The sequence below is a fragment of the Ammospiza caudacuta genome, chromosome 22 (assembly GCF_027887145.1).
Source record: "Ammospiza caudacuta isolate bAmmCau1 chromosome 22, bAmmCau1.pri, whole genome shotgun sequence".
Taxonomy (NCBI): Eukaryota; Metazoa; Chordata; class Aves; order Passeriformes; family Passerellidae; genus Ammospiza; species Ammospiza caudacuta.
This window is the reverse complement of record NC_080614.1, coordinates 8,630,752-8,652,985: the sequence shown is the minus strand read 5'-3', so window position 1 is coordinate 8,652,985 and position 22,234 is coordinate 8,630,752. Positions and strand designations below refer to the sequence as shown.

The 22,234-nt window shown below is 43.7% G+C and overlaps 1 protein-coding gene across 3 annotated transcripts; it reads right to left on the bottom strand.

The window, feature by feature from the left end:
* Positions 1-110: 110 nt before the first annotated feature.
* Positions 111-18,175, bottom strand: LOC131567243 (Golgi integral membrane protein 4-like). Of its 3 annotated transcripts, none has more exons than XM_058818798.1 (13): positions 17,773-18,175; positions 14,233-14,307; positions 12,941-12,990; positions 12,544-12,597; positions 10,591-10,846; positions 10,380-10,462; positions 9,660-9,812; positions 7,779-7,936; positions 6,743-6,915; positions 5,834-5,895; positions 5,246-5,410; positions 3,487-3,571; positions 111-1,792 (listed from the first exon to the last, which is right to left on the bottom strand). In XM_058818798.1, exons 1-12 carry the CDS (start codon positions 17,957-17,959, stop codon positions 3,494-3,496), a joined length of 1,494 nt encoding a protein of 497 aa, XP_058674781.1. In that variant the 5' UTR covers positions 17,960-18,175; the 3' UTR covers positions 111-1,792; positions 3,487-3,493. The 3 variants fall into 3 exon arrangements, with proteins under 3 accessions (XP_058674781.1, XP_058674780.1, XP_058674782.1); XM_058818797.1 differs by having other exon boundaries at positions 3,500-3,571; positions 17,773-18,173; XM_058818799.1 differs by having other exon boundaries at positions 3,500-3,571; positions 10,696-10,846; positions 17,773-18,169.
* Between the last annotated feature and the right edge of the window lie 4,059 nt (positions 18,176-22,234).

Sequence of the window (22,234 nt, the reverse complement as noted above, 5' to 3'; positions counted from 1 at the left end):
CTTCCTTCTCCATGGGTTTGGGTGGTTTTGTGTAATTGGACAGAAAAGTCCACATTGAGGATTTCGAGGGATCAGTTATTGGGTTAATAGGGAAATTAATTTAGGTGCCATTTCTTAATTAGATAGTTTATCCTTAAAATGCCTTGTAACAAGAGATAGTTGGCCATTTTGTGCATCTTAAACCCCACCAGGGTTTGGTAGCGAGCTCCTTACTGGGCTCCATGAGCAGCTCTGGCTCTTGGCTAAAAGATAATTTCCTGAAATTGTCCCTTTCCTTATTCTGCTCCATGCCAGAGTTGGACTTGCACAGCTGATTGTGCTGGTAAGAAACACAAGCAGAATGAAAACAAAGAACCAAAAACTCCTATGAAATGTAAATTTCAAGCTCTATTACAACCAGTGGAAGAAAAAAATAATAATCAATGCTGTCAAAATGAAAAAGGCTGAGCTTGTTGGGAAATAAATATTGTTTTCCCCAGTGCCTAAAAGTGCTTGCAAAATATGCCACAAACAAGGGATTAGAAAGAGCTCAATTAATTCAAATAGAGAACAAAGATGCTCTGATTTTTTAGCAGGTGATGAGATTCAGGCACAATTCCCTGTGTTTGGTGATTGAGGTGCCAGAGTCTGGTGATGAGGAAGGAGAACACAGCTCAGGGCAGGAGTGGGACAGCTCTGCCCTGCTCTTATCACTTAAAGAAGGCTCTGGGCTTTGAGATATCATGATTAAACCCATTCTCCTTTCATTTTCAATTCCAGCTGACTGTTCCTTCTTTGTCCCTGAGGTCAGGTTAAGTCTTTTGGAGGCTGAGTAAAGTCCCACAGGATTCAATCCACTCCACCAACAACTCCCATCTTGCTGATCAAAACCTCTCTAGAAGACACAAAGTTTACCTTGGCTCCTGCCGGGAGACTGGCAATAATCCAACCAGGCTGGAACTGCATGAATTGGGCTGCAAATATTCCTTTTTTTTCCCTGTTTCTTGGCGTGGCTGTCACTGTCCCCATGGGGAAGATCTCAGGGCAGCCCTCACCTCCAGCAGGGGGGAGGCACAGAATTCCTGGGGACACTTTGAGGCCAGCAGGAATGTCACACAGCTCAAGGGCAGGGCAGGGAGAGCTCTGCAGGGATCTGCTCCCAGTTTCTGGAGGGTCTCTGCAGCAGGAAAGTGTCCACATCCACACACACACATTTTTCTGGCTGTGGTTGGTGCTCTTGCACATCTCCAGGGCAAAGAACAGGAAATTTCCTCTGGTTCCCTCCCCACCCTGCTCAGAGGATGTGTTAAAGAAACACAAAATCATTTATGAAGACAGATTCCTTTGTATTTGAGTGAGTCCAGGGACCCCTCTGCTGCCCAGAGGGGGTAAAAAACACCCCCAAAACCAGCCCCAAAAACCCTCTCCAGCTCAGAAAGGGGATGTGAAGAACGAGAGGGCGAAGAACACAGTAAATCAAAAAGTGCTCCTAAGAAAAGCAGCAGGGTAAGATCATCCCCAGTCTGAGAGATCTCAGAGGCAGCAGTGGCCCCACACTGAGATGGGATTTTCATATTTTCATCTGCAAACCCCCTCTTTGTTTGGGGGAGTTCTCTCCTCCTGCCTCTGCTCTGGGCAGTGTTTCCTTCAGGAGGAGCTCCCATCCCCTCATTCCTGCAGCATCCTGGATTTCCAGCAGCTCTCAGAAGTAATCATCCTTCTTGCCAGCACCTCCCTGCCTTCCCACAGGCTCCTTCTGCTCTTGGACAAGCTCCAGGTCATCGTTGTCATCCACCTCCCCTCCATGATCCTCCTGGGGGCACAGGGAACAGCCAGGAAGGGAAAAAAATCAGCCAAAAGGAAATCCTGGAGAAGGAGATCCTAAAGCACGCCACGCTGTCCCTGAGCAGAACTGTTCCACCAAACCAGCCCAGCTTGGAAACCTGGGAGAACAGGGCAGAACCCACCTCTGGTGGCACCTTCAGAGGTGTTTTAGGCACATTTTAATACCCTGGCAGTGCAATGCAGCTTTGACATCTCTGCCTCTGCTGCATGAGGGGCAGATGGAAAGAGCAGGAGCTGATATTTTACATCCTCCACATTTCAAACTGTGTCACCCACCCCAGCCAGGCCATGCAGAGCCTCCAGGGAGGATTTTAGCTCCAACCATCCATTGGAGACACCTACAAGAGGCCTGGAATCACTGAGGGAGAGGAGACCTGACACCAACCCTGCTCTGCCCACCCTGTATTTCCCTTCATTCCCAAACCCTCAGCAATCCTGGGAAACTGCAGGAAAAATCCTCAGGAGCCACTCATAAAGGGCAGGGAGAGAGTGAATGAGACTGGGAGAGGACTCATTTCTATGTCTGAAGGTACCAAGGTGACCCTGTCCAGCTCATGCTTGAAAAATATTGATCTGGCATTGCTGCACCGGCACAGCCTTGGTTCCTGCTGGGATTAATTCCTGTTGTGATTCCCCCTAAAATTCCTCCTATAACTCCTCCTGTGATTCCCCCTGTGACTGATTCCTGCTGTGATTCCTGCTGTGATTCCTTCCATAACTCCTCCTGTGATTCCTCCTATAATTCCTCCTGTAATTTCTCCTATAATTCCTACTGTGATTAATTCCTACTGTGATTCCTGTGGTGATTCCTTGTATAAATCTTCCTGTGATTCATCCTATATTTCCTCCTATAATTCTTCCTGTGATTCCTCCTATAATTCCTCCTGTGACTGATTCCTGCTGTGATTCCTCCTGTGATTCTCCCTAAAATTCCTCCTATAATTCCTCATGTGATTCCCCCTATAGTTCCTGCTATAATTCCTCCTATAATTTCCCCTATGATTAATTCCTCCTGTGATTCCTCCTAAAATTCCTCCTATAATTCCTCCTGTGATTACTCCTGTGATTCTTCCTATAGTTTCTGCTATAATTCCTCCTGTGATTCCCCCTATAATTCCTCCTGTAATTCCTGCTATAATTCCCCCCAGTTGCTGTTTGGGAGCACCCCACAGCTCAGCTGCTGCAGGTGGGTGCAGATAGAAAGGAGGAGGGCACAAAGAGCACAAAGGGTGCTCTGAACACCTGGAAAAGGCAGCAGTGAGCTCCAGGTTTGTTCTGGACACCTGCAAAGGCAGCAGTGAGCTCCAGGTTTGTTCTGAACACCTGGAAAAGGCAGCAGTGAGCTCCAGGTTTGTTCTGAACACCTGGAAAAGGCAGCAATGAGCTCCAGGTTTGTTCTGGACACCTGGAAAAGGCAGCAACAAGCTCCAGGTTTGTTCTGAACACCTGCAAAGGCAGCAACGAGCTCCAGGTTTGTTCTGGACACCTGGAAAAGGCAGCAGTGAGCTCCAGGTTTGTTGTGGACACCTCACAGAGCAGGCAGAGGCAGACCTGGAGTCCCTGCTCACCCCTGGCCCCCCAAAATCTGAATCTCCCCAAATTCCTGGCTGCCACCCCCACCCCAGGTGACCCCACAGCAGAGAGGAAAGAGGAAGGAAGAACCTTGGTGTCATACAATTTCTTGCTCCTGATCTTCTTGGTAATCCTCCAGTGGCTCTTCCCTGGGCTTGGCAGCTCTGCCAGCATCCTGAAAAACACAGGCAGGCAGGGTTGGGAGTGCCCAGATGTCGGGATTCAGGACATCCCTCTGTCTGTCTGTCCCTGCCAGGGGGCTCAGAGACCCTGGCACAGAGCCCAGGACTCTGTGACTTTGATTGTGACCCATGGAAAAAATTACCAACCTTACATGAAGATCTACAAGGCACAGAATTTTAAGTAGAATGATAGTGAACTTATCGTGGGGTGAAAAATAGATTTTTTGGGGTTTTTAGAATGGGGGTTCAGGGGGCAAGATGGAGGAATCTGGGCATGTCCAGCCTTTCTCCTCCTTCTTCTTCTTGGCCTCCATCTTCTGGGTGGTGTTGGCACTTTTGGATTGGTTTAGAGTAGAAGCTCACTGTCTGACACAGGTGATAGGTATTGGGAAGGAATTGTAAATATTGTAGTTTTTTGTATAAAAAAATAACACCAGAGTGCCTCTGTCTGTCCTGCTGAGAGGACCTCAGCAGATCAGGAGAGAGAATTTTATAGATAAGAAACAATAAACAACCTTGAGAATGAGAACTGAAGAGTTCCGACTCCTCCTTCAAGTGCCAGGCTGGTAAAAGAGACTTTGTGACACATTTTGGGGCTGGTAAAAGAGATTTTCTGACACATTTTGGGGTCACTGTGAGCAGCCAAAGCCTGCTGCCAGCCCTGCCAGGACCCAGCTCCTGCCCCACACCCCAGGGCAGATCAGGGGGAGCAGAGGGACAATCAGGCAGCACAAACTCCATTTATTTTTTTGCCACCCAGTCTCTTTTCCCAGCAGCTGGCAGTTCTCTCTCCTGCAGCAGGAGTACCCCAGGGCTGTTGCATCTGGAAAATTTTGGGGTTTTTTTAGGGTAGAGCTTTAGGGAGAACAGCACAGCCAGATCTGAGAGCCAGGTATTTACATCACTAATTCTTTCCACATTTTCACTAATCTCAAGGACGTGCCAGCACCTCTCTCTTATTTGATTTCGTTGGCCTGGATTTCTTTTTTTTTCTTTTCTTAATCCCACCATTAATCATGATTTTAGAGCCTGACAGATAAAACACTCCTTTTCTTTTTTTAAAACAAGCAACGTTCAGCTGCTTGTCAAAACAAATGAACATTTCCCTGATGCAGAGTCTGGCTTCAGGCAGCAAGAAACACTTGGTGAAACAAATGGATTCCATCTGCAGGGAAGCAAACAAGGAGGCAGAGCTCTGAAATGCTGCTTGTGCTGATAAAAACCACAAGCAGAATGAAAACAAAAGACCAGAAAGTCCCATGAAATGTAAATTTCAAGCTCCACTACAAGCAGTGGAAGAAAAAATAGGTTGGGTTTGAGCAACCTGCCAAAGAGCTTTCTGCTGTCTGCCACATCTCACAGTGGGGTTATGGATCCACCAGGAATTTGGATTATGGATCCACCAGAAATTTGGATTATGGATCCAGCCAGGAATTTGATTATGGATCCACCAGGAATCTGGATTATGGATCCACCAGGAATCTGGATTATGGATCTACCCAGGAATTTGGATTATGGATCCATCCAGGAATTTGGATTATGGATCCACCCAGGAATTTGGATTGTGGATCCACCAGGGATTTGATGTTTCCCTTCCAGCCCTTCACTTCTCTTGCCCACCCATCCATCCCCAGCTGGGATCCCTCCCTGGCCCTGCTGGTTGTCACCTTTGGTGGCTTCTCCTTCCACTCTTCTTTAACTCTGGGCTCCTTGAACTTCTCTGAGGCTCCCACCTTCTCCTCAAAGTCAGGCCTCTCCAGCTCAGCCTCCTCAAACTCGTCCTCCCCCTGGTTGTTGGGGTCCTGGGCAGGATCTGCAGCATCATCTGGCACCTGGACAGGAAAAGCCTCTTGTGCCTTTTAGTTATTTATTTTTCTTTATTTATTTTATTTATTTATTCCCTCAGGAGGCAGCAACCTGCCTTCCCCAGCAAGCCAGGAGCACTTGCACCTCTCCAAACCTGTTAGGGTTTGTTAAAAAACCCCAAACCATCTTTGTTATCCCTCTGCACCCAGGGAGTTTGGAGTTCACAGAAACTTCTGCGTAATTATTGACTGATTGAGCTTTTATTATTGGATGGACTCTTATAGCCAGAGTTGCATCCAGGTGAAACAGGGCAGGATGAGAAGGTGAAAACTCCTCAAAGCCAGGCTGGGCAGGGCTTGGAGCACCCTGGGACAGTGGGAGATGGGGTCAGATGAGATTTAAGGTCCCTCCCAAGCTTTGGAAGGGTTTGTGATGCTCTGGTCACTCACCACGGGCTCCTGGACCACGGGCTCTTTCTGGGAGTGCAGCTCCCTGTCAATGACTCCTGCATCTGCCAGGGACAGGGACAAGAATATACAGTATAAAAGTATATAAATATATAATGACTAATATATTAAGAGATAGGTAATATAGAGAATATATATTATATAATATGTAATGTATAACATATAACATATAACATATAACATATAATATACAATATATAACATGATATATATAATATTATATACTATATATAACATACATATAATATACAATATACAATATATAATATTATATGTATTATATACAATATAATATATATATTATATGTATTATATATAATATATAATTTAGTATATAAAATTTTATTGTTATAATTATATATAATTATATCTATATTATATATATAATTATTATATACAATATATAATTATAATATATCTTATAATAGAAGTATATGTGTGTACATGTAGCAGTAACCCATTGGATAAACTATACCCGGGGCAGTAGAATTAAGCAAAGGTGGTAGGTTAGAAAAAACAAAATTAACTTTGTGGCAACTTTCCATTGGATTACAATGTTATATATTGTAACAAAGAGACTTTTGACTACTTTTGACCTACGTCTGACTGCTTTTAAAACTTTCAAATCTCATTTTAAATTTTTAATTTTAAATCTAATTTAAAAAAAAAATTCAGTCTCACAGCCTTTTAGGCTGATGTTTCTATGTAACATTTTGGTTTTAGCCTGGCAGTAGTCCCTTCCCTTCAATTCAAGATAACACTTGGTGTTTCCAATATAAATAAAATAAAATAAAATAAAATAAAATAAAATAAAATAAAATAAAATAAAATAAAATAAAATAAAATAAAATAAAATAAAATAAAATAAAATAAAATGGATAATTTCCATACCCATTTGCAGCTCCTCCTGGTCAGCCCCGTCCCCGTGTGCCGCTGTTTCTGTCCCGGGGGTCCGGGTGCTGCCCCTGTGCCCGTCCCTGGGGCTGTCCTGGGCACTCCTGGGCTGGCCCTGCCCTGGCCCTGGGTCCCTCTGGGCATTCCCTGGGCTCACAGGGACCTGCCAGCTGCAAACAGAAGGATTGGGTGGGATTGGCAGGGAGGAATGATCACCATTGACCCCATGTGCTCCAAAGGCTCATTTATTATTTTATTATACTATATTATATTCATGTAGTATCATAAAATAATGATATATAATATAATGATATATACTATAATACACTATGATATAATATAATATAATACACTATGATATAATATAATACAATATAATATAATACAATATAATATAATACAATACAATACAATACAATACAATATAATATAATATAATAATGATATATCATATAATGATATATAATGGTATATACTATACTATAATATAATATATATAATATATATACTATATATAGTTTATATATACTATATATACTATATATATACTATATATATACACTATATAATATATAGTATATATAATAATATATTTAATATATACACTATATATAGTATATACTATATAAATATACTATATATAGTATATGTAATAATATACTATAATATAATGTATATATTATAATATAATATAACATAACATAATACAATATAATATACCATAACATTTTGAAATCAGCATTTCTTACCTCAAAATTTACATGTAAATACATACTACATAAACCTTCTATAAAAATTTAAAAATTCTCTACAAATCTATTCCCCGCATCTGTACAGCATCCACTGGATGCCCAGAATCCCAGGAATTCCAGCAAAACCAGTTTAAAAAAATCGCATTTTTCAAGCAAACCCACAATAAAGACAAGTGGAGCGATGCTCCTTTTGGGCACCTTCATCTCAAAAGGTGAGAGTAGAATTCTGTGTCCCCAAACCCAGTGAAAATGCCCCTTTTGAAGAATTTTGTGTCACCAACCTGTGCGGTGGCAGCTCTCTGCTCCCTGCTGGGCGCTGCCTGCCTGGCCCTGGCGCATTTTCTGCTGCAGATTTTGGTCCTGGCTCAGGCAGCGCCAGCCCAGGGGCCGGGCTCTGCTCGTGGCTCCTCACCTGGATGTGCATCTCCATCTCCACATCCTGCAAGGAGACACCCCTGGATTTATATAAATAGATACAAATAAATAGAAATATAAATCTATTTTATATATATATATATATAATAACAGCCCCAAATCTGGGCCAGAAATTCCTTTTTTAAAGAAAAAACATCCTCAAGTGCTCCAGAAGAAATCTGCAGCCCTGCCCACCCTGCAGTAGAAGACCCCTCCTCTCATGCAGCCAAAAAGGAAAAATTCAGATCCAGCTTTGGCTGGGAATAATTCAATAATTCCAAAAAGGAATAACTGAGATCCAGCTTTAGCTGGGAATCATTCAATAATTCCAAGAAGGAATAATTCTGATTCAGCTTTGGCTGGGAATAATTCGGTAGTTCCAGAAAGGAATAATTCCAAAAAAGGAATAATTCAATAATTCAGATCCAGCTTTGGCTGGGAATAATTCAATAATTCCAAAAGGGGAATAATTCCAAAAAGGAATAATTGAGATGCAGCTTTATCTGGAGATAATTCAATAATTCCAGAAGAGGAATAACTCAGATCCAGGTTTGGCTGGGAATAATTCGATAATTCCCAAAAGGAATAATTCCAAAAAAGGAATAATTCAGATCCAGGTTTGGGTGGGAATAATTCAATAATTCCAAAAAGGAAAAATTCAGATCCAGCTTTGTCTGGGAATAATTCAATATTTCCAAAAAGGAATAATTCAGATCCAGGTTTGGGTGGGAATAATTCAATAATTCCAAAAAGGAAAAAATTCAGATCCAGCTTTGTCTGGGAATAATTCAACAGTTCCAGAAAATGAGTAATTCCACAAAAAGAATAATTCAGATCCAGCTTTGTCTGGGAATAATTCAATAATTCCAAAAAGGAAAAATTGAGATCCAGCTTTGTCTGGGAATAATTCAATAATTCCAAAAAGGAAAAAATTCAGATCCAGCTTTGTCTGGGAATAATTCAACAGTTCCAGAAAATGAGTAATTCCACAAAAAGAATAATTCAGATCCAGCTTTGTCTGGGAATAATTCAATAATTCCAAAAAGGAAAAATTCAGATCCAGCTTTGTCTGGGAATAATTCAATAATTCCAAAAAGGAAAAAATTCAGATCCAGCTTTGTCTGGGAATAATTCAACAGTTCCAGAAAATGAGTAATTCCACAAAAGGAATAATTCAGATCCAGCTTTGTCTGGGAATAATTCAATAATTCCAAAAAGGAAAAATTGAGATCCAGCTTTGTCTGGGAATAATTCAATAATTCCAAAAAGGAAAAAATTCAGATCCAGCTTTGTCTGGGAATAATTCAACAGTTCCAGAAAATGAGTAATTCCACAAAAAGAATAATTCAGATCCAGCTTTGTCTGGGAATAATTCAATAATTCCAAAAAGGAAAAATTGAGATCCAGCTTTGTCTGGGAATAATTCAATAATTCCAAAAAGGAAAAAATTCAGATCCAGCTTTGTCTGGGAATAATTCAACAGTTCCAGAAAATGAGTAATTCCACAAAAGGAATAATTCAGATCCAGCTTTGTCTGGGAATAATTCAATAATTCCAAAAAGGAAAAATTGAGATCCAGCTTTGTCTGGGAATAATTCAATAGTTTAAAAAAGGAATAATTCCAAAAAGGAAGGAAGGAAGGAAGGAAAGACAAGAGCAAACTCTGAGCTTTCTTCTTTTAAAGCTCCAGCAGCCTTGCAGAATGTTTATCCTGGGCTTTTCCAGGGAAATTCCAGGGAATTCCACACCTGGTGCCTTCCTGGCTGCAGCTGGCTGCTGGCTGGCACCAGGGGCTGCTGCCCCTTCCTTCCTCCTCCTCCTCCTCCTCCTCCTCCTCCTCCTCTCAGGCCTGGCATCTTCTGCAGAGCTTCCTTGAGCTGCCTGAACTCCTCCATCTGCGCCTGAGGGGAGAGAAGGACACAGAGAAACCTCACAAAGGGTCAAACATCTCCCCTCTGGGACCTGGATTCATTATTTGTAGAATATTTATCATTTAGAGGATATTTATCATTTGGCGAATATTTATTATTTGGAGGATATTTATTATTTGGAGGATATTTATTATTTGGAGGATGTTTGCCCAGGCGGTTACCTGGGCATTGAGGGTAGGAGAAGGACACAGAGAAACCTCACAAAGGGTCAAACATCTCCCCTCTGGGACCTGGATTCATTATTTGTAGAATGTTTATCATTTAGAGAATGTTTATCATTTGGCGAATATTTATTATTTGGAGGATATTTATTATTTGGAGGATGTTTGCCCAGGCGGTTACCTGGGCATTGAGGGTAGGAGAAGGACACAGAGAAACCTCACAAGGGGTCAAACATCTCCCTGCTGGGAACAGGGAACTCTAAATATTCTCTATTATTTAAAGGATATGTATCACTTAGAGAATATTTATTATTTGGAGAATATTCATTATTTATACAATATTTATTCTTTAGAGAATGCTTGCCCAGGCGGTTACCTGGGCACTGAGGAGCTGGGAGTGAACCTCCAGGTGAGCTTTCCTGAGGAGTTTGCTCTCTTCTCTGAGTTTCTGCACTGTGTCTGTAGGAGGAGAAGAACTTTGCTTAAAGAGATTTTTTTTTTCATTTTTTTCCAAGTGTGGCATCTCCCTTTCTCACCACAAATCCCTCCTGACCTCACAGACCTCTCCAAGCCCAGGAACCACAAACCTGCTCCAGCAATTCCTTCTCTCCAGGCTCTTCCCCAGCTCCTGCTCTCATTTCTCGCCACAGGACTCGGAACAATAATTTGATTTTTTTGTGTTTCCCCCTCACCCTGCAGGTTGGTGACCTCGCTGTCCCTCTCCTGCTGCAGCTGGGCCAGTTTTTGGCTGTGGCTCTCCAGGCTCTTCCTGTGCTCCAGCCTGAGGCTGTTGTGCTGCAGCTGCAGCTCCAGCAGCTGCTTCTTGACATCGTCGTGCTGGTTCTGGGGAGAAAGAAGGGTCAGAGTTACAGAATAAAGCAGGCATTTATGGAAAGGATCTCCTCAGTGGAGACACCTTGGGCAGCACAAGAGCCCAGCCAGGGCTGCACCCAGGATGAACCAAAATGGTCCCAAAATGAACCCAAGATGAACGAAAATGGTCCCAAGAAAATGGTCCCGGGATGAACCTAAATGGTCACAAAATGAACCCAAGATGAACCTAAATGGTCTCAGAGTGAATCCAAGATGAACCAAAATGGTCACAAAATGAATCAAAATGGCTCCAAAATGGCCCCAAAACGAACCCAAGATGAACCAAAATGACCCCAAAATGAACCCAGCATGAACCAAAATGGCCCCAAAATGAATCAAAATGGCCCCATATGATTCCAGGATGAACCAAAACGGTCCCAAAATGAATCAAAATGGCCCCAAAACAAACCCAGGATGAACCAAAATGGCCCCAAAATGAACCAAAATGGCCCCAAAATGAACCCAGCATGAACCAAAATGGCCCCAAAATGAACCCAGCATGAACCAAAATGGCCCCAAAATGAACCCAAGATAGTTCCCAAAATGGTCCCAAAATAAACTCAAGATTGAGTTTATTTGGGGGACCCAATCATAATGAACCCAGGATAAACCAAAATGGCCCCAAAATGAACCAAAATGGTCCCAAAACGACCCCAGGATGAAGATCCCATTTCCCAGGCGTGACAATGACATTCCTGGCAGCAATCCTCTCCTGATCCAGCCAGTTCCACTGGGAACATTCCTGCCTGGGCTCCAGTGACAGAAGTGTTACCCACAGCCTCACAATGGGCTAAAAACTGCATTTTCTGAGAAAAAAAAAAAAAATCCCATTTTTTTGGAAATCTCCCGCAGTCCCAAGGGCTGGTTTTGTCTTGCACCAGCTGTAAACGCAGTTTAGGAAAAAAAAGGAGATGGTTGGGGTTGTTTTGTACATTTTTTTCCCACTCCTCCAATAAAAGGAAGCAGGAGAAAGGGAGCCAGGAATACAAAAAAGCTCTGAGTGTCCCCTGAGAGAAGCAGAGCATTCTGCTCGTGGTGCAGTTGCTATGAGGAGGAATTTTGCTGCTGCAGAGCATTCCCAGAACCCACAGAGCTGGAAAATGCCCAAGAGACAAAACTGTGCTTCCTTTTCCCCCGCTGGAATCCAGAGCCAGCCCAGCTCAGCGCAGGAAATGCAGCCCAGGGGTGCTGGGGGCTGCTGGAACCCAGCCCTGCTTCTCCACACCGGGCTAAAATCAGCATTTCTCTGCCAAGTTCAGACCAAAAGTGTTTTTTAAAAACCGCCCCAGCAGCCCCCAGTTGCATTGCTCCAACGATATCAAAACTGAACATCCAGGTGTGCTTCAGGTAGGGCAGGTGATAAGCTAAAAAAATGGTACAAAATGGCATAAAACGCTATAAAATTGTATAAAATGCTATAAAATACTTTAAAATGCTATAAAATGCTTTAAGCTGAGCCTCTTCCACGGACTGGAATATTTGGTGGGAGCCCAAAGGCGAGCTCCAATGGATAAATCCCATTTTCACACTGAGAGACACAGAAAAAGCAGCCGAACCCTGGGTGATAAAAGTGCTCAAGGGCTGACGCTGCAGCAAGAAAAACTATAAAGAAAAATAGAAAAATTACGAAGAAAATCCCTAAAACTCAGCAGCCAAAGCTCCCTTACCTTCAGGATCTTGTGCTGGGAGCTGAGGGCCCCGTATCTGTTCATGGAGTCTTGCTGGGGAGAGAAAAAAGATCCAACAGTGCCATTAGAACCCAGAAAAATCCAGGAAAGGGAGAAAAACCCACAGAAACACCTGCCCAAACCAGCAGAACATGCAAGGCAGGAAAATGTTGAGTTTTTATCTTGTTTTTTGCCAGGGTTGGGATGAAATGTGTGAGGTGGAATTTCTTGTCTGGACTCAGATGGCACCAGAAAAAAAAATATTTCCCATTGTGGGGCAAATATTTCTCATTGTGGGGCAAATATTTCTCATTGTGTGGCAAATATTTCTCATTGTGGGGCAAATATTTCCCATTGTGGGGCAAATATTTCCCATTGTGGCACAAAGCACACCCACCTTCTCCTTGTTGAGAGCTTCCTGAGCTTCCAGCTTGTACACTAAAAAATCTGCAAAGGGGAGAAAAGGAGGCACTTTGGTGGGTCAAAGGGTTGTAGTGTCTGAATATATATATATTCAGCATATATATAAATATTTATATAATAATATAATATATATATTCAGCATATATATTTTTATATTTATAATAAAGGTTTAATGGTTGAATAAAGCGTTGTTCAGCATATATATTTATATTTATAATAAAGGTTTAATGGTTGAATAAAGCGTTGTTCAGCATATATATAAATATTTATATTTATAATAAAGGTTTAATGGTTAAATAAAGCATTGTTCAGCATATATAAAAATATTTATATTTAGAATAAAGTTGTAATGTTTAAATAAAGCATTGTTTAGTTTACACTTTTATTTATATTTATATGTTTATAGTTACATTTATACTTCTAGTTATATTTATAATAGAGTTGTATGTTTGAATTAAGCATTGTGCAGTTTACACTTATATATATATCAATATCTATATTAATATGTATATTTATATTTACGTTATATGTTTATAGTTATAGTTATAGTTTATAATAAAGTTGTAATGTTTGAATAGAGCATTGTGCAGTTTACACTTATATCTAAATTTCTATTAATATCTATATTAATATGTATATTTACATTTATAGTTATAGTTATAGTTATAGTTATAATAAAGTTGTAATGTTTGAATAGAGCACTGTGCAGTTTACACTTATATTTGAATTCATATCTATATTTATTTAAATATATATTTATATGTTTATGGTTATATTTATGCTTACAGCTATAGTTATAGTTATAGTCATAGTTACAGTTATAGTTATAGTTACAGTTATAGTTAGTTATAGTTATAGTTATAGTTATAGTTATAGTTATAGTTATAATAAAGTTGTAATGTTTGAACAAAGCATTGTTCTGTTTATATTTGCATTTATAGGCATGTTCATATTTACATTTGCGGGTATATTTATATTTATATTTATATTTATATTTATATTTATATTTATATTTATATTTATATTTATATTTATATTTATATTTATATTTTAGAGGTGTGATGTTTGAATAAAGCATTGTTCAGTTTCTATTTCTATTTCTATTTCTATTTCTATTTCTATTTCTATTTCTATTTCTATTTCTATTTCTATTTGGTTGTGATGTTTGTATAAAGCACTGTTCAGCATATCTATATTTCTATATATTTCTTCAGCCACCTTGGGGCACCGGGGCCTTTGTGGCCTTTGGGGACAGCTGGGTCTCACCTTCCTTGGTCTTCTTGTGCTCCCCTCTCTCCTTCTGCAGGGAGCGCTCCAGGCGGGACCGGTGCTCGTACACCACTGGGGACAGAGGCACAGCAGGACAAACTCCATTTATTGAGCTTTCCCCACAGCTATTTCCCCACCATTAAAAAAAAAAAACAAAAAACAAAAAAACAAAACAAAAAAAAAAAACAGATATTATCCTACCGTTAAAAAAAAAAAAAAAATCGGATTTTTCCCGCCATTAAAAAAAAAAAAAAAAATCAGATATTTTTTCCACCATTAAAAACAAAAATTAGATATTTTCTGCACCATTTAAATTCAGATATTTTCCCCACCATTTAAAAAAAATAGGATTTTTTCCCACCATTAAAAAAAAATATATATATATTTTCCCACCATTTAAAAAATAGATATCTTCCCCACCATTAAAAAATGAGATATTTTCCCCACCGTTAAAAAAATTCTGATACTTTTTCCACCATTAAAAAAAAATCAAATATTTTTTCCACTATTAAAAGAACCCCAAACAGATATTTTCCCCACCATTAAAAAAAAATATTATATTTTCCCCACCATTAAAAAATCAGATATTTTTTCCACCATTAAAAAAATTTAGATATTTTCCCCACCATTAAAAAAAATATTATATTTTCCCCACCATTAAAAAAATCAGATTTTTTCCCCACCATTAAAAAAAAATCAGATATTTTTCCACCATTAAAAAAAAATTATATATTTTCCCCACCGTTAAAAAATCGGATTTTTCCCACCTTTAAAAAAATCTGATTTTCCCCCGCCATTAAAAAAAATCCAATTTTTTTTCCACTATTAAAAAAACTCAGATATTTTCCCCACCATTAAAAAAATCAGGTTTTTTCCCACCATTAAAGAAAAAAATCTGATTTTTCCTACCATAAAATAAAAAATCAGGCACCATGGCATCATTCCCCAGAGCATCTCTCCCCTCTGCCCCTTGCCAGGCTCCCCCAGCAGCCAAACCCCAAAAATGCAGATTTGCCTTTGCTGAAATCATTGGATTTCATTGGAATGTCTGCTCAAAATAAAAATAAAGCAGGGGAACCATGGCAACAGTTTGGGAATGGCAGCTCTGGCTCTGCCAGGGGTTGGGATGCCAGCGCCGGGCTGAGCTCACGCTTTGGGGGGAAAAATGATGAGTTTGGCTCAGTTGTTGGGCTGCTGTTCCCAAAACCGGGGTGCCCTGAGGCTGCCACTGTCCCACCCTGGCGATGCAGGAGGTGCTGGCACAGCAGGGAGGAATAATTCGGGTTCATTCCTGCCCTGCTGAGCTCTGCACGCCCCACACTGGGGCTGCAGGTGGGAACCTGGCACAGGCATGAAAAAGTTTATGAAAAATTCCGTCGCAGATTTGAGGAAAAATCCTTTCCTTAGGATTTTTTTTTTTTTTTTTTTTCTCCTGAGAAGCCTCAGAGGAAAAGAAAAACAATGATTATCTGCTGCTGTGGGATGCAACAGGTGCATCTGGGATTGGTCTCATGGGGTTGTTTCTAATTAATGGCCAATCAGTCTGGCTGTATCAGACTCTGAGAGTCACAAGATTTTGTTATCATCCTTTTCCTTTTCCTTTCTTCCATTATTTTAGTATAGCTCTAATCCATCATTTTCTTTTAATATAATACATATCATAAAACAATAAATCAGCCTTCTGAACCATGGAGTCAAGATTCTCATCTCTTCCCATGTCGGGAAATCCCTCCAGACCCCAAATGCCAGCATGCAGCATCCATCAGCCCCAAAATGCTGCCACGACTTTTTAAATCCTGAATCAACCTCTCGAGAAGGAGGTGGGTTTGTCAGTGGGATCAGAAAATTCAATTCTTCCTCCTCCTCTTCTTCCCTGCTTTTGAGGGAGCTAAAAATCTGCAGGATCCATCAGCCCCATCCTTTTTTAGTCCCAGACTTTTTTAGTCCCGGACCCAATGTCTCAAGAACAAGGTGGGTTTGTCAGCAGAATCAGAAAATCCAACTCTTCCTCTTGATTCTTCCCTCCCCACTCTTTTTAGGGAGCAAAAAATCTGCAGCTCCATCAGCCCCAAAACGCTGCCACGACTTTTTTATTCCCAGACCTTTTTAGTCCAACGCAAAGTCTCAGGAACGAGGTGGGTTTGTCAGAGGGATCAGAAAAGCCAATTCTTCTTCCTCCTCTTCGTCCTCTCCCCACTCCTTTTAGGGAGCTAAAACTCTACAGCATCCATCAGCCCCAAAATGCTGCCACGACTTTTAAAATCCCAGATCAACGTTTCGAGAACAAGCAGGATCAGAGAAGCCAGTTCCTCTTCCTCTTCTTCCCCCTCTTTTTAGGGAGTTAAAAATCAGCAGCATCCATCAGCCCCTAAATGCTGCCACGACTTTTTTAGTCCTGGACTTTTTTAGTCCAGACTTTTTTAGTCCACACCAACCTGTCTAGATCGAGGTGGGTTTGTCCCTTGCAGCAGCTGGGACAAAACTCGAGGGAAGATCAGCTCCCTTCCCTCCCTGCTGGCTCCCACTCGGGGCAGAGGGAGCGGAGCCGCCTCCCCGAGCCCGCCCCGCGATTTTACTGCCCCGCGTTTGGCCTGACAGGGGCTGGGAATTGCAGCCAAAGGGAGAATAAATGGAATAGAGGCGACACAGCCGAGCTCACCCGCCCAGCTCTGACCTCTCTTTGCCAATTCCCACTCAAATGTGAGCCCCAATTCACACACAAATGTGAGCCCCGATTCCTGACACCCAAATGGGGGAAGGAAACAGCTCAGCATCCTCAGAGCCAAGGGATGAACGGGGGACCCTGATTGTGGATGGGAGGGAGAGAATTGGGGCAGAGTGAGCACACAGGGACAGATCCGGAGGGGTCACTCACAGGGACAGCCCAGGAGGGGTCACTGACAGGGACAGCCCAGGAAGGGTCACTCATCTTGGGGCCCTGGAGGGGTCACTCATCTTGGGGTCACTCACTCTTGGAGCTCCAGACAGGGTCATTCACTCACCTGGGAGCTCCAGAGGGGTCACTCACTCACCTTGGGGTCCACTCACCCTGGGGCTCCGGAGGGGTCACACCTTGGAGCTCAGGAGGGGTCACTCATCCTGGGGTCACTCACAGGGACAGTTCTGGAGGGGTCACTCATCTTGGGAGTCCAGAGCTGGTCACTCACCCTGTGCTCACTCTCAGGGACAGCTCTGGAGGGGTCACTCATCTTGGGAGTCCAGAGCTGGTCACTCACCCTGTGCTCACTCTCAGGGACAGCTCTGGAGGGGTCACTCATCTTGAAGTCCCCTCACTCTGGGGTTCTGAAGGGGTCACTCACAGGGGTCACTCACAGGGGTCACTCACCCACTCACCTTGGGGCTCCAGAGGGGTCACTCACTCACCCTGCGGTCACTCACAGGGGTCACTGACAGGGGTCACTCACAGGGGTCACTCACCCACTCACCTTGGGGCTCCGGAGGGGTCACTCACTCACCCTGCGGTCACTCACAGGGGTCACTCACTCACCTGTGGCTCGGGAGGGGTCGCTCACTCACCTTGCAGCTGTGCCGACAGCGCTTCCTGCTGCAGTTTGTATTTCTGCGCCAGCGCCTCGGCGCCCCGCACCTGGCTCTGGAGGCGGCCGTAGAGCAGCGCGGCCGAGGCCAGGCCGGCCAGGCAGAGCAGACCCAGCGCCGAGGGCAGCAGCCCCTTGTGCCTGCGGGAGCACATCCCGGTGCCCATGGCGGAGCGGGGCAGCGCAGCCCGGTTCGTGCCGCTCTTAAACCATCGCGTTATTCCGGCCCTGCCGCTCCTCTCCCCGCGGATCCCCGCGGAAAATGCGGGCTCGGCTCCGCTCCCAGCCGCGCTCTATTCCCCGCTGTCCGTCGGGACATCCGAGCGGAGCCCGAGCATCCTCGGGGGGCGAGGGCAGCGAGCAGCGGCAGCGGCAGCAGGAGGAGGAGGAGGAAGAGGAGGAGGAGGAGGAAAACTTTTGCTTCCCATGTGCTGCTGCGGAGGAGAGGAGGGAGGGGGGCGGGAAGGGGGTACCGCCGCCTTTGGCTCTTCCCACCGGAAAAAATAACCCGGCGAGAGGAGGAGAAGCCCTCGGGCCCCCTCCCCGCGGCGGATCCCGCAGGAAGCGGCGCCGGGAGAGCGGCCAGGAACGCAGGAACGCGGCGGCGGCATCCGGGCTGCGGGGCCCGGGGTCCGCCCTCGGCAGCGGGAGGGGCTGCGGGGACACGGGGGGACCGGGGGGGGACAGCAGAGTGATGAGACCCGGGAGCCGGCACCACCCGGAGCCCCCTGTCCGTGTGTCCCGTCCCTGTTGCTAACGGGACGCGGGAAGGGATGGAGCGGCAGAGCATCCTCACAGCAGCGTCCTCACGCAGGCAAAAGATCGGGATTTGTCCTCGGGAAAATAGGAGGTGATGAAGGCAGGAGGGCGGGAGGAGGGGAACGATGGGAATTTGGCTTTTTCCCAATGGTTTGGGGCTGGGAAAAACAGGGACAGCTTCCACTGGCCCAAGGTGCTCCAAGCCCTGTCCAACCCGGCTTTGGACACTTCCAAGGTGTTCTGGACGTGTGGGCTCCTCTCTTTTGGCAGAGCTCAGCTGGTTTCACAAGGTGTGTGATGCTCATGGTTCTACCCAGGTGTGTGATGCACAAGGTTTTACCAGGTGTTGTATCCAGGTGTGTGATGCTCGCGGTGTGTGATGCCCATGGTTCTACCAGCTGTGTAATGCCCATGGTTGTACCCAGGTGTGTGATGCCCATGGTTGTACCCAGGTGTGTGATGCCCATGGTTTTTCCCAGGTGTGTGATGCTCATGGTTGTACCCAGGTGTGTGATGCCCATGCTTTTACAAGGTGTGTGATGCCCATGGTTGTACCCAGGTGTGTGATGCTCATTGTTTTACAAGGTGTGTGATGCCCATGGTTCTACCAGCTGTGTAATGCCCATGGTTGTACCCAGGTGTGTGATGCCCATGGTTGTACCCAGGTGTGTGATGCTCATGGTTTTTCCCAGGTGTGTGATGCTCATGGTTGTACCCAGGTGTGTGATGCCCATGCTTTTACAAGGTGTGTGATGCCCATGGTTGTACCCAGGTGTGTGATGCTCATTGTTTTACAAGGTGTGTGATGCCCATGGTTCTACCAGCTGTGTAATGCTCACGGTTTCACCAGGTGTGTGGTGCTCATGATTTTACAAGCTGTGATGCTCATGGTTTTCCCACGTGTGATGCACAAGTTGACCTTTAAATGTCCCTTCCAACCCAAACCATTCCACGATTTTGTGCCTCACGGGACAGACCGAGCTCCTGGAGCCTTGCCCGGGTTCTGAGCTCAGATCTGAGACCCCCAGGTTGGTAGTGAATCCTCTCCGACCGTGAGCTTGGCTCATCTCCTATCTGAGCTCACAAGGATATTTCTCCAGGAATTCTGCCAAGCTCCCTCTTTCAGGCACCTGGGGAACAAGCAACAATCACAACAGCTCTCCACAGCAATTCCCCTCTCAGAGTCGTGCCTGGTGGTTTCAGAAATGTTAATCAAATGAGCTGCACAGCTCTGCTGGGAATTGCTTGAGTGGCACTTGTGTCACCCCCACTTGTCATTGGGAAAACTGAGGCGCAGTGTTCCTGTAAGGTAATTATTTATCCAAAATAAAAGGTAATTATTTATCCAAAATAACTTTTTTTTTTTAAGGTAGGATTTTTTTTTACCCCCCTCCCCAAGCATTTTAAGTGGATTTGGTGGATTTGTTCTGCCAGACCTTGCTGGAAACGGGGTGATTTGGCTCTGACACAGCTTCCACTGACCATTACAGGCTTTCCTTAATGAATTAACTGATTACTGCAGCTCCTTCTGGACACCAGAGCAGCGCTGATGGGAAATTCCATGGCAGAATTTGTGTGCCATGGATTGAGTGTGCAGGACCAGGGATAACCTCGTTCCTATTCCCAGATATTCAGTGCAGGACACTCCACTGTGCCAGATTTACTGCCCAACTGGAATGTCCTGTCTGCACCCTGGGGACTGAGCAAACCCCTGGGATGAGGGGTTTCAGTCTCAATTTTGCCTCTATTCAGCACATTCTTATTTTTTCTTTATTTTTTTTTCCCCTCCTGCACTCATTAATTACTTCCTCATGTGCTGATTCCTAACTGAGAAACACTGGGAGTTTTTGAGGTTTTTGACAGAAAGAAGTCTGGAAAAGGTTAAAATCTAGATGAGGGGATGTTTATCTGAGGAAGATTTGATTGACAAAATGTCTGTGATCAGGCACTTAATACTTCTATAACAAATAACTTTTCCCCTCCTTCCTCATGTGCTGATTCCTGCCTGGGAAACACTGGGAGTTTTTGAGGTTTTTGATGGGGAGGAGTATGGAAAAGGTTAAAATCTAGATTAGGGAATGTTTATCTGAGAAAGATTTGACTGACAGAACATCTGTGAGAAGGCACTTTTGTAATAAATAACTTTACTCCTGCAATAAACTCAGGAGGGTTTAGATTTAACTCCATTTAACTCAGGAGGGTTTAGGTTTAACTCCACATTTCTGCACCAGATTTAAGGCCAGTGAAAGCTAAAAGCTTCATGCTTGTGTTTTACCAATATTTAAATGATTCAGAGGATTCTTCCTCATACAAATCCCACAACATCCCACATCTCTAAAGGTCTGCACGAGTATTTTTTAGGGAGATACAGAGGAAGAGAAACCTCTGAGGTAACAAATCGACCATAGGTGACATCTCCCTGGAAACCCAACCCCAAATGCCTCAGGGATTATCTGATCATCTCCTTTTGCTCCTCTAATCCAGGGGTGATCACATCTGAGGACAGCTTTGAAATAATAATCTGAGCAGAACAAGCAATTCCCATGGGAAAGCTCGGGGTGGGGGAGCTTGCACAGAAAATGCCACATTTTCACCCTGCAGAACAAACTGTGAGCATCGACCATCTGTGCAAGCTGCAGCCTTTGAATCAGAGCTCCGGATCCCACAGCAGGATTTAATCAGCTCTGGGAGTGTTTTCAGCCAGGTTATGTAAATTCTGTCAAGGAAGCAAGAGGGATGGATGGAAGGAATGTGCTGCGAGGAGGCTGCATTGTTTAGGGGCTGTAATTTTATAAATATACAGATAAATGTGCCACATTTCACGCCCTAAAGGCTTTGTGGGGTTTGGATTTGCCTTCCAGGGAACGCCAGTGCACAAATGAGGGAGGGCACAGGCTGAGCAGGGCAGGAGGAGCCCAGGGGATGAGAAATGCCAGGCACAAATATTTGAAAGTGTTCCAAGTGGATTGGGAGCACGAACCAGCACTCCTGAGCTGCCCTTCCCCACACAGAAATTCCCAATTCTCTTCCCCCAGCACCAAAAATGCCCCAAAACTGAACCATTCCTGGGGACCTCGGTGTCTCCAGGGTTAAGGGGTGGGAGAGCTGAAGAATTCCTGTCCTCCCATAACAAGAAGTGACAGCTCCTAATTAGGATTCATTAGAGGCAGCCCCGGGGAGATGATGGGACCATTTTTCAGGATGTGTTGCTGAAATTATTTTTCATCTGACGATGACAACTTGGCTCAGTTGCAAATGTCCTTTGAGTCATTTGTTCTGAGCCTAAAAACTGAGCAGATGAGATCCCAGAACCTCAGCAAAGCCTGGGCATGGCCATGGTACACGAGAAGGGGAATGGAGGAGCAAAATGAGGCAGAAATGAGGTTTTTTTTGAGTTAAAAGGTAAAATTCATCATCTAGGTGAGCATTCCATAGAAACTGGAGCACAAGGAGATCCACAAGTATTGAATGTCTGGATATTCTGGCAGTTATTTTGCATTTACCTTAAAATATCTGCTCCCACCAGAGTCAAAATATTCTGAGAGAAACTCTTTATTCTTTCAAAAAATAGTCCTTACTCCAAGAGTTTACAGTGCAAAAACTTCCACCATGTGAATCTCAGATCCTCTGGGAAAAACCCTCAACTTTGCCTTTTATTTCCACCTCATGTTTTACAGTTTGGA

What these genes read in the sequence shown, in the direction of transcription:
- LOC131567243 (XM_058818797.1), bottom strand. Translation starts at nt 17,959, where the DNA reads ATGGGCACCGGGATGTGCTCCCGCAGGCACAAGGGGCTGCTGCCCTCG. An exon ending in GCACAAGAAGACCAAGGAAG is followed by an intron (nt 12,991 to 14,232) that starts GTGAGACCCAGC and finishes TCCCCTTTGCAG; the next exon opens with ATTTTTTAGTGTACAAGCTG. An exon ending in CCGTGGTCCAGGAGCCCGTG is followed by an intron (nt 5,411 to 5,833) that starts GTGAGTGACCAG and finishes TTTCCTGTCCAG; the next exon opens with GTGCCAGATGATGCTGCAGA.